The 11775-nt window shown below is 43.2% G+C and overlaps 1 protein-coding gene across 1 annotated transcript in view; it reads left to right on the forward strand.

Annotated features, from left to right (window-relative positions):
* ZFAND6 (zinc finger AN1-type containing 6) overlaps positions 1 to 11737 on the forward strand; it is a 17271-nt gene extending 5534 nt beyond the window's left edge. The window contains exons 2-6 of the mRNA XM_018561362.1: positions 5260 to 5430; positions 6286 to 6388; positions 6585 to 6667; positions 9580 to 9693; positions 11055 to 11737. Coding sequence (XP_018416864.1) covers positions 5271 to 5430; positions 6286 to 6388; positions 6585 to 6667; positions 9580 to 9693; positions 11055 to 11203 — 609 coding nt within the window. The 5' untranslated portion in view covers positions 5260 to 5270 and the 3' untranslated portion in view covers positions 11204 to 11737. The remainder of the gene's footprint in view (positions 1 to 5259; positions 5431 to 6285; positions 6389 to 6584; positions 6668 to 9579; positions 9694 to 11054) is intronic.
* The last annotated feature ends 38 nt before the right edge of the window (positions 11738 to 11775 follow it).

Genomic DNA, 11775 nt, shown 5'->3' on the forward strand with positions numbered 1-11775 from the left:
ATCCACTACTTCCTTTATTGTCGGGGACTGTTCACACCACTGTGTTTTGTTTCCTTAGTGATTGCTTTTTAATTTTTTTATGCAACCTACCATACCGCATCAATTGTTCACAATGCAAAAATGTGGTTACAGTTTATTGTGTTAGTATGTTGGTGTGCCATTTAAAATGATAGTCATTGCAATGCATTATGCAGATTGCGGTTATTGCGGCACATTAGCGTGAAAGTGCCTTCATCAGACTCGCAGCCACCAGTCAAGTGTGTTCCAGGGTAGGAATGGATGAATATTAGCCCTACATAGGTCACTGTCATGACACCCTCTTTGGATTTTACAGAGTGAACTTTGTTGCAAGGGATTATTCATAGAAAAGTCATAATCCGTGGGGCCGGTTTATCAAGGTTTGACATTTGCTGCCTCTTATCCCATTTTGCAACTAGAGATGAGGTCCGGGTTTGTCGCTGTCATGGGTTTGTGGCAGATCCCAACAGGTTTGAAATTTGTGGTTACGGTGAATTATTGTGGAAATTCCCCCGGCTAATTTTTTTCTTTTACCATTATGGACTGCCTGACCTTTCAGCTGTGGTCAGCAGGGTTACAATGGCTAATAGGGGCGGTTTTATGTGTCAGCCCCCTCACTATAAAAGTGGGTTCCCATCTGACATTGGTCAATGTATGCTGGAGTGGTTTAGGGCGAGCGGACAGTCTGTGTAGGGAGAGTTAGTTGCTATACAGTGCTCTGCTGTCCTAAATTACTATGATTGCTGCAGGAGGATGATCTTGGTCATGGGGCAAGCTTTCTTTATTTTTAGATATCGAGGAAAAGGAAGTTAGCGCCATGACCATAGAGAGGGCAGGAAGCACAGAATAAGCATATGTAGGCCTGACGCTAGGAATTCTCAGACTTATTGGCATGCTTGTTCCAGGTCAATGACTTTGGCCCCTTTTACACGGGCTGGTCAGGAGGGGATCTGTGCATGGATCCCCTTCTGATCGGAGTGGTACAGTTCAGATGTCACCCCTGTGACATCCGTTTCCTTTCAGTTTTTTTTTCCTCCATGTTGCGATTTACTGAAATGAGTGGACCCCATGTTGGTGTACGGGGAATCGGATGTAAAGGGACATGTGTCCGTTTACATCAGATTACCCGAAATCCGGCACGATTAGGCATGTTGAAGTGGAAAACTGTTCCATTTGTTTTTCCGGACCTAGCCGGAGTCTGGGGTAACCGGGTGTTAACGATTGCCTAGCATAGACTAGCATGGGGTCCACCGATTGGACCCGCCCGTGTGAAAGGGGCCATACTAGTTATTGAAGCCACAATTAGCCTACGTATTTTATATTGTTCCTTTATTGCTATAGGCATCTGCTCTGCCTTCCTACAGTTTTTATACTTGGTCACAGGTATCCCATGTAGTAGAGGTGAATGCAGAACCATTTAATAAAAAAATATTTTTTTTGAGGGTTTACAAATTTTAGTAACTGATTACAGAGGTAGTAAGAAACCTTCAGATTTTGTTTTACAGTTTGACTCATTTTGAGATTCCTACTGTCTGTTTATAGCCCGGCTTGTGGAGGCAGCCAGCTCTGGTAAACAATAGAGGGTGGTGGCATCAACTAATAGCATGAATTACTTTCGGAGCTGTGCCTGTGGTGATTTGTGATAAGAAGATATTGGAGGTTACTTCTGAAAGTTGATCAGGAGAAGATATGAAAAGTAACAGAAAAGGCGACCACTGGTTTCACAGTATAGTTGTTCATGTTGTATATTATCGGGGCTGCCATGCAAACACGTTTTAATACAAATGAAGGTGTTCTAGGACACAATCTCTTCTCTCTTTCCCGGAAAGCCTTTTTTATTGCCATGTTTTGTATTTTAATCTTTGTTGGTCCTGCTTTCATAAAGACTTCAAGGCACGGGGATTTCCATGTAGCCTGTGACTCCTTGTTTATATATGGATTACCATTTTCTTGTAAGTGCAGCTAGTCCTGGATAGTATTTGTGAGATACATTTCCAAGTAGAGTACAATGAAGGTTTAAAAAGAAAAGACCTTTTACCTTGTGTGGTATCCACCTTCAGGTCCAATCGTTGGAGGCTTAGGTAGTGGTGCCCTTTTCTCTGCTTCCTGTTCCCTGGCTCTGTCCTGCTCCCCCTTTTGTGTCAGTCTGTTATCACTCTGATGGTGGCCCTAGTAATAGTGAATCACGTGAGGTGGAAAGGGGTAAGTCAAAGCAAGTGGTCAGGAAGCTGTTCACTGCTTGTCAGGGATCCCAGGGTGCTGTGTCCCTAAAAGTAGGTGTCTTGTTAGCTGGCTATAGGATTGCTTTAAAGTATCATAGAGACTATTTTAAAGGAGAAGTATGGGGAGAGTAAAATGTCGTCTTCCCAATACTTGGAGCCGGTGAGGGACACTGCTTGTGTCACATGCCGGTTCTATAGACCAAGAACTGAGCGATCACGAACCACTTCTCCTTTGTAGAGAATGGTGACTTATCAGTCGCCACTCTGCAGAGATCCCCCCTCCTTTCTCTGTTCCTCCAGCACTCATTGGAGGGACAGGGAGGGGGCGGGCACAACTGGCTTTGGCTCTAGAGGGGGAGAGCCAGCTGTCAATCAGGCAGTGGGGTGGGTCCCGACAATATTGTAGCTCGGTTCTGTGCAGCATATAGGGAGCAGTAACCCCCTATGTGTGGACTTTGGGGTCACAGGAGTACATTGGCAAGAAGAAAAAATAATGTATTCTCTTTTAAAGCTCGGGGGTTATATTTCTAAACATTATTTTTTTTTTTTTGCAAACCAATTTTACTTTTCCAATTTAACATTAATTATTTGGTACTTGCATCAAAAATTGATTTGGAGGATTAAGCATGGATTCACCCATTAGTGTAGCACTAATATATGAATAAAGCAAGACCTGAAGAACAAACTTGTGATAGGTTGCAGCTTACCAGTCCCCAGCCAGTTGTGGCTGCATTTGTTTTCTTTTTTTCAGGCCAGCTCTCTTCTATAAACTATAGGTGTCCCTGCATATTCAGATATACACGGCACGATCCAGAGAGAAGCACCCTGCGATTCAGTTAAGTGTGCGGGGCGAGTTTGGGGTGGGGGCTGGGAATGTGACCACATTTTATGAATTGCCCTACATACAGGTGCAACATGAAACGTGGTCAGAGCAACAAGGTGGGACATTATTTTAACATACAGCAGGGACTGACAGTGCTGCTCTAGTTAATTATTATTTTTTTTTCTTCCAGGATACAGATATTGGGGATGTCTTGGCAATCAGATAACTGTAGCGCACAGTGAACAGTACATGCAAACACATTTATCTCTCACATTTCCTGAAAATATTTTTAGTCCATGCAGCAGATCTAGTGACTACAGCCGAGTTTAGTACAGCTGAGCGTAGGCAACATGAACACTGGGAAACACTACACTCCTTAGAAATCAGACTCTGCAGCTCTGTGCTGACCAGAACAAGGCTTACCAGGAAGTCTGAAACTGGCCCTTGTTCCAGGAGAGTGTTGATGGCAGTGAGACGTGTGTGTGTGTGTGTGTGTGTGTGTGTGTGTGTGTGTGTTTGTGTGTGTCCTCAGTGACACAACATGGCAGTATGGATTCCTGGGCAGAAAATGGTGTCAGTGAAGCATTTGTCATTGCATTAGTGTTCGGGAATGGGGGTCTTATTAGGACATTTCAGCTCTTTGGTGGTAAAGGCTGTTAGTTTTGGTTATAGTTAGCATAGCGGTAACAAGCTGTGGTATTGTTTGGCGCTTCGCTAGGCATGCCAAATTCTGCTTGGAGTAGTTTTTCAGGTTAATGCTGCTTTTGGCGCGGAGAGAGTGCGGACACAGATCAGTACAGGCATTTGAAGCGAGCTACAATGTGATGTTTGCTTTACTATAACACCTTTTTGGCCATTTGATCACTTTGCCTCTTGCCTCTTGCCCTTTGACATTCCAATTATAGTATGTGATGCTCTGTGGGTCAACACAGACAGTGGGTGACTGTGAAGGGAAGAGTAAAAATGTGATGAACGTTAAGGGCCCATTTACACCTATGCGTGTGTGGTAATTCACACGTATTGGTGTCAATGGACCCTTAGCTTCCAGATTTCAGTGTATAATGTGAAATCAGCCACATAGGAAAGAATGGGATTTCTACTTGAAAAGCATTTACATGCCGTACAACTTCAGTGTTTTACAGTAGGAAAAAAAACCCAGTAAATAGCCCTACGGCCCCATTCACACTGAGCGATTTATCGCGCGGTAATTCCCGCGATATCGCGGCTATTTACCGCGCGATATCGCTCTCCAATGCATCTTAATGGGGCTCTGTCCGTCGCTGTCGCGGGTCGTGCATCGCTACAGCAGGACCCTTTTTGGAGTGGATTTTGCCGCGATTCTAGCTTGCTCAATGCAAGCATTTGCGCGACAAACACGCGATTTGCGAATCGCTCAATGTGAATGGGGCCTTATACTTCAAAGTGCCACTACTTTCAAGAGTTAAATCTTTAAAAGTGCATTCAAGTACTTCAACTATTAACAAAAATGTATCTTATTTGTGTATCACTCGGCTGTAGATTCTCAAATCATCTCTGAATTGGTGCTGACCCTGTCCTTCCTTCTGGAGGGGGGCTACTTTTCTTCTCCATGGTCCCTGTTTGTGTTGTAAAGTAGTCACCGCTCCAAGCTTGCTCCTATTGATGGACTACAATCTCATGCTTAGTTACTATTTTTTATTGAAATTATAGTTTATCACAGGAGTGAGCTTGGAGCGGTAATTACTTTACAACACAAACAGGGATCATGGGGAACAAAAGTAGCCCCCCTCCAGAAGGAAGGACAGTGTCAGCACCAATTCAATAAGATACATTTTTGTTAATAGTTAAGGTACTTGAATGTATTTTTAAGATTTAACTCCTGTGTTTAGTGTCACTTTAATTATGAGTAGCAATGCACTGATACTAGTAATGCTCCGATACCTTTCCTGATACAGGCACTTCCGGTCAGGGGAAGATTTCACATTGGTGGATGCTCTCATCCTCTTTGGTAAAAGAGCGTCCTGTTCTTGTAGTGATTTGCAAATTCCCATTATTTTTTTTTTAGATGGATAGATCATACTTGGATTTCTCTAATATACTGGGTGATTTCTGCAACTCCAACTCTATTCCAATACTATCTACACTGATCTAATCTGTTGCAGAATGAGCCTTGCATTTGCAAACTTACAGAAGCCCTTTTATCATTTTCTATTTCAGTTGCAAGGTGGATGAAAATGGCACAGGAGACGAACCACAATCAGGCGCCGCTGCTTTGTTCCAATGGCTGTGGATTTTATGGTAACCCACGTACCAATGGCCTCTGTTCGGTATGCTACAAAGAACATCTACAGAGACAGAACAGCAGCGGTGGCAGGAGCAGTCCACCAGGTAGAACCTTGTAACTGTGCTTGTAGGTGCTTTCCAATTTCTACCTAAATCAAGTCCGGTTTTTTTCCCCCCAACTCTAAACATGGTCAGTGGACTACCTGACTCCTAGCAGGTAGTCCATTTATTTTTATGGCACCCTTGCCCTTTTCACTTTTTTTTTCTGCTTTTACCTGCCTTGCAGTGACCTGTCGCATCCCACAATGCATGAGAGATAAATAAAGGCAGCTTACATATAAACACTTGATACAAACGATCATTCAGCACTTATGTAACCACTGTGAAGTTCTCTTCAGTGGTTAGCTGCAGAAGGGATAGGGCTTCGTGCCCACTTGGGCCTTAGTTAAGGTCTTATCTACATTTTGAATCTGGGATTTACATCAAGGCGGATACTTTATATTAGTATTATTTTATTTCTTGGCTCAGATGAAATGACTAAATTGTAGTGCAGTGGGTTCATTCATTACTTTTGTAAGAATTGGGTCACGCATAACATCGAAACAAATGATTTGTAAGAAATAAACAGATAATAGTTGTCCCTTCATTAGATGTAGTAATTTTTATATACGCTATAATACCTGTACATGGTATTAAAAAGTGTCTTGATCAAAGAAGGATTGCTGTTTCTGTAGCTGTGCAGTACACTCTGTGAAAGGAATGTTTAGATCCGGAATGAGTGTAAACTGTGCCACTAGGTATTCATACTACAGGTCAAGGGATGAAGCACCTCTCAGCTTGGTAGGAGATTGTAACATCTTTGGCATACTGGGACTCAGTGGCTCAGGAAAAAAAGCCAGTTGTACTGAATGATAGGACTGTATCTACAGTGATATTGATTTTGTTCTGTTTTGCTTTTAGTGCTGTCAATGGGGAGCGGGGTGGAGGTTCCCTCCTTACAACAGACTGTCGCACCTCCGGTATCTGAACCAGAAGAGTCTGTGTTGCCACAAGCACAAGCAAGGTAAGTTTTCTTGCCTCCCATACACTCTTAAAAAGTAGATACATGCAGCCTGTAGCTTTAGTTGCAGATTTACAAGTCTTGCAGACTCCTTGTTGGTTTTCAGTAAGCACACCTCATTAGCATACTGTATGCCCTGCTGCTTTTTTGGTTACTTGCAGCTCTTTGATTTTTTTTTTGTCTTTTCAATGTTGGTCAGTTCCTTGCCACTCCCAGAATCGGTGTCCTCTTCACCAGCTGAAACCACAGAGGACAGAACTTCTGAAACAAAAGATCCACCAGGTGAGATCTGACCCTGAATGATGTAGTGTGCCTAGTGTTGTCCATTGTGGTTACATATATGTTGGGGATATGCGTGTCCTTACATTGTAAATTGTATAGAACGGGGATTTTCAACTTGTTCCTTACTGATCACTTGGCACAGTGCTTCCCCTCAGAATATAACCCTGATAGGAGTTCCCTGTGAACTTTGAATCGTGGGTATAGGTTGGCAATTAAAGACAATTTGGCTTACATGGTGCAGTTTACATTTCCCTTTTAGGTGTATTGTGTCCTCTTCCTCTTTAGTATTTTGGAAATATTTCCCGTTTACTTCCCAGTGTACATTTACAATTTGCTGTAGATTTCCCATCTATTCCATTTCTGATGACAACTCAAATTCTGAGATTTATATCACTTTTAATGGTAACAGTCAGCAGGACAAGTAGAGAGGGTGAATCTTCCTAATGGGGACACAGACCACAATAAAAACCTGACCTGTTCTAATCCCTCTGCACACTATCCAAAACTTCAAAAAAAAAAAGTTTTTGCTTTAGTTGCACTTTAACTGAGAAAGGTTGTGTCATCCTTTTGGCTGCTCCGGATCTCAGCGATGTGTACAACCTGGGACTGAAGAGGCAAAAATGCAGATCCTTAATCTGTATTTCCTTTGTATGCTTAGATGTTTGCTTGACTTTCAGCTTTAAAAGAGAACTGTCATGAGAGAAATAAAAGTTCTGAAAATACTGCTTGCCTGGCCTCTCATGTTACCATCTTCAATATTTTATGGACTCTGAATAAGTATGCTGATATGGATTTAATTTTTCCCTTCCTAATCTGCATACTTGTACTTCATGTGATGTAAGAGTCACTGACTCTTAATTAATCCTTTCATAGTATATAAAACATTTTTTTAAGTTGGCCATACAGTGATTGAATTTCGGCCAAGACCTGCTGCCAATCGGCTGTAGTCACTGTTCAGGTGAGACCAGTGGCAAGTGTATGGTTAGCTTTACAAATTTAGGATGTAATTGCTGTCTGGGGAATTGCACCTCAGTTCCTGTCCTTGTGGCAGGATGATAGAAAGACAAGTGATAGGTAATCGCTTCCATGTAAATAGAGATGGTAACAAAGAAAGAAAAAAAGGCATTAGAATTTTATCGAACATATATAACAAAACTCTTTCATTGATATATTTAAAGATGAATCCTTTTTTAGTTTTGGATAGAGTGGGGAAAAGTTTAGACCCTCTTGTCATGTTTTTATTGCTGCCCCCATTGGGGAGATCTGACCCTCTTTGTCCTGCTGTTCTTTGTTGCCAAGACAGAAAATGAGAGGAAAGCTTCTAATGGGGGTCACCTCTTATGGGGACAACTAAGGGAGGAATTCTTCTCACTTGGGAGATTTCCTCTAACTTTCTGCTGTGTCTTGGACAGGAAGTGAAGGGAAAATTCCCCATTAGTACACAGATGGCAAAAAAATAACCTGGCCGAGGTTTTAACTAGGGGTGCACCGATACTGGTATCGGTGCTGATACCAAGTATTTGGGCGGGTACACGTACTCACCCAAATGCTCCGATACCTTCCCCGATACCGGAACCTCCGGTCAGAGGAATATTTCCTCTGACCGGCAGTGCCATAGGGGAACATGGAGCCAGCTTTCTGTGCGATCAAGAAGTTGGGCGGCGAATAATGACCCACCCCCGGGCCTTCCTGATTGGCCGAACAGCCGGCTCCATGCTGATTGGCCAGGAAGCCGGTTTCCCCGCCAATCACAATCAAGCCGGCCAAACATGGAGTTGGCTTCCCGTTGCCTGCTCCATGCCAATGGAAGTATCGGTACTCTGTATCGGCGAGTACCGAAAGCAAAATATCGGTACTCGATACCGAAAAAACGGTATCCGTGAATCCCTAGTTTTAAAGGAGAACTATGAGATGAGTGATTTCCACTCGCCTCATAGTTCTAGCCAACCTGTGACAATGAGACTGTCGCAGGTCGGCTCAGTAGATCAGGAGGTGAGCGAACATATACCGGCGTTCGCTCACCTCTCGATCCTGTCACGGCTCTCTGCCGTGACAGGGGAGGGGCTGGATTCCCCCCTCTCTGACTGGCGGAACGGACGGGGGAGGGGGCGGGTACAGCTGGCTCTGCCCCTAGATAGGCAGAGCCAGCTGTCACTCACGCAACTGGGCGGATCTCGACATCGATGTCGGGATCCGCTCCGGCTTCTCAGTATACCGCGAGCTGTAGTTTGCGGTATACTGAGCTTAGGGTAACGGGAGGACGCTAGTTTGTGTCCTCCCGTTACCCTAAGGAGAACTATGGGGAAAAACACTGACCCCATAGTTCTCCTTTTAACCCTTCCCTACTCCTACCCAGAACTAAAAAAAAAGTTTTGGCTATACATACACTTTAACCTAAAGGGAGCAAGTAAGAGCTGCTCACTGTTTAGGTTTACATATACTATAAGGTACATTCATGGAAGCCAGGTAATAGTCCTCTAGTACACATGTTGAAGAATCCCATGACACAAAATGAGTCCTTGTTTGCATGTAAAAATATAATGTATTTTGATAATGACCTGATAAGCCTGTGCTGGGAAAGGGATGGATATAACATTTGTATGTAGGATGTAGTGGCTATTAGAAAATAGGGCTTTAATCTGAAACTAGCTATGGAAGGTGTTGCTGTTGGATGTTCCAGATTGCACTGGCAGACTCTCAGAGAAAGGTTTCAGTTTTTCAAGCGTAGAAAAGGGGGTAAGTCAGCGCAGTGTGTTGCAAGAAGGCAAGAGAAAGCATAATGAAACAGAACAGACGTTAGACAGTGCTAATGGTAAGTGATTTTGTTTGCTTTGATGGGGTCTAATCCTTGTATAGGGACGGGATATAATGAGTGGAGCCATTTTACATAATCTCAGTTTATTTTCTTGTAGCTTCCCCATCAGACAGTGCACAAAATTCCTCTGAAGAGCAGGCAAGCTCTCCTGTAAAAGCCAAGCTAAAAAAGAATCGTTGCAATATGTGCCGCAAAAAAGTTGGACTTACGGGTACGTTTCTTAAATTGCACTCTTTGTCTCGCTTGTGTAGGAGATTTCTCTCATAAACGTCAAAGTTGATTTACCACCTGCCTGGATAAAATAAGACTTGGCTGGTTCTTCAGACCTAAAATCTATTTGTGAAAATGTACAATGCCAGCAAATATTTCTACAAATACACAGCTACTTATTACAGCTCGCTGTACACATGTGTTATGGTATGTTCTGTGAATGCACCCCGATTGCTGCAAGCAACAAATATATCAAATATGTGTTGGTGATCAGGTAGATATTAGCCATGTTTCACACGTCTTTCAAACCAGGTTGATATGTTTATGTACAACCCTTCACTCTTGAAATAAATCTCTTATTACTCCTCATTAAAATTAATCAGTTCAGTGTATTCATTGAAAATATTCTAAGCCGTTCTGTAGTGGCATTATAAAATGCCATCTTTCGGACAGCATTGCAGTGCATCCCTGGTATCTCTCCTCCTAGCTGGGCGCTTTTCTGTGTCCCCTCTGACACAGGGCAGCGTCCAGTGGGTAGTGGAGAAGCTGTCACAGGAGGCTGAGCGGTGCGGGGGAGGAGAGCGATGTGAGCAGCCGGCGTGTCACATGAGGCTGAGCTCTCCTCACACACCGCTCAGCCTCCTGCGACAGAGCAGGACAGCGGCAGTGTGGGGGCGCAGTCATTTGTCACAGGAGGTCTGGCTGGCGATGTGGGGGAGGAGTCAGCTGCCAGAGGAGATCAAGCTCTCCGCACCGCTCAATCAGCCTCCTGTGACAGCGAGTCAGGATGGAGAGCAGGTACAAGCAGTCAGCGTTCAGTAATCGCTGAGTGTTAGTAAATAATTGAGGACATGGTATGTTTACTGTGTCCCCAATTATAAATGAATGGGAAGTGATCTACATCACCTCCTGTTCATTCATGATTGTGGACATGGTAAACATACTATGTCGACAAGTTATGAATGAAGAGGAATACTCCGCATAGAGGCTTCCTGTTCATTTGTAACAGGGGCTGCAGACAAAGATGTTGAGGACTCTGTGTTCTCAGTCTCTCTTTCTATTTTAAAAGGGAAATATCAGGGATCTGTTTAGACCCCCTAATATTTCCCTGAAGCCCCCAACAGTAAAGTAGAAAAATTAAAAATATTTAAATATATATTTTTTAAATTATTTTCGGTTTTGAAAATGTGATTATGGTGCACCTCTACTAGGAACCCCTCTAAACCTCTGGGGGAACCTTAGGGTTCCACAAAACCCTGCTTGCGTGGGGCTAGCTGACATTGACATGGTGAAATGTATTGGGTTACTTTGGATATTATACAGTAAACTGATTAACTGATATTTTCACTTCTGTTTTGTCAGGATTTGAATGCCGGTGTGGAAATGTATTTTGTGGAACCCACCGCTATTCTGATGTCCACAGTTGTTCCTTTGACTACAAAGCAGAAGCAGCTGCAAAGATCAGGAAAGAAAACCCCGTCGTGGTGGGAGAAAAGATCCAGAAAATCTGAAGAGGAGAAGATCTGTGTCCCAATCGACACCATCTCTGTGGACAACTCTGGGACACATCCTTTTAGTCCACCTGGGCATTTGGATCCAGGGACACAGCTACTCTAGCTTCAATTTTTTCTTTTTTTTTTTTCCCCCCTTTCTTACTGCAGCTTTCCCTGATTCTTGACAGTTGAAACCAGGATAAAACCGGAAACAAACTGAGTAAAGTCATTAAACCCTCTCCAGATGTTTCCATCCTTAGCAGTCAGCCTAGTTTCTTCTCTTAAGAGGGACAGATGATGTGATGGAGCATGTTCTCCTCTCTGGAACGGCTCGGGTTTTACACCTCTAGATTCAAGCTCCTGACTCCATAATCCATTGTATTTATCCTGATGCAAACGGATCAGCATTTTATTGGACCAATTTAATTATGTATGTCTGAGCTCTGGAGAAGTGTCCTTTTTCATCAGAGGAGCGTGCTCGAAGAACATCTTTTGTGTGATTGTGTGGATGATTACAAATATCTTTAATTATAGAAAAGAAAAAAAACTGAATTTTAGTGTTGGGCCTGGTTTTTCCCCAGGAGGTCCTG

The sequence above is a fragment of the Nanorana parkeri genome, unplaced genomic scaffold (assembly GCF_000935625.1).
Source record: "Nanorana parkeri isolate BGI_ZX_2015 unplaced genomic scaffold, ASM93562v1 scaffold519, whole genome shotgun sequence".
Classification (NCBI taxonomy): domain Eukaryota; kingdom Metazoa; phylum Chordata; class Amphibia; order Anura; family Dicroglossidae; genus Nanorana; species Nanorana parkeri.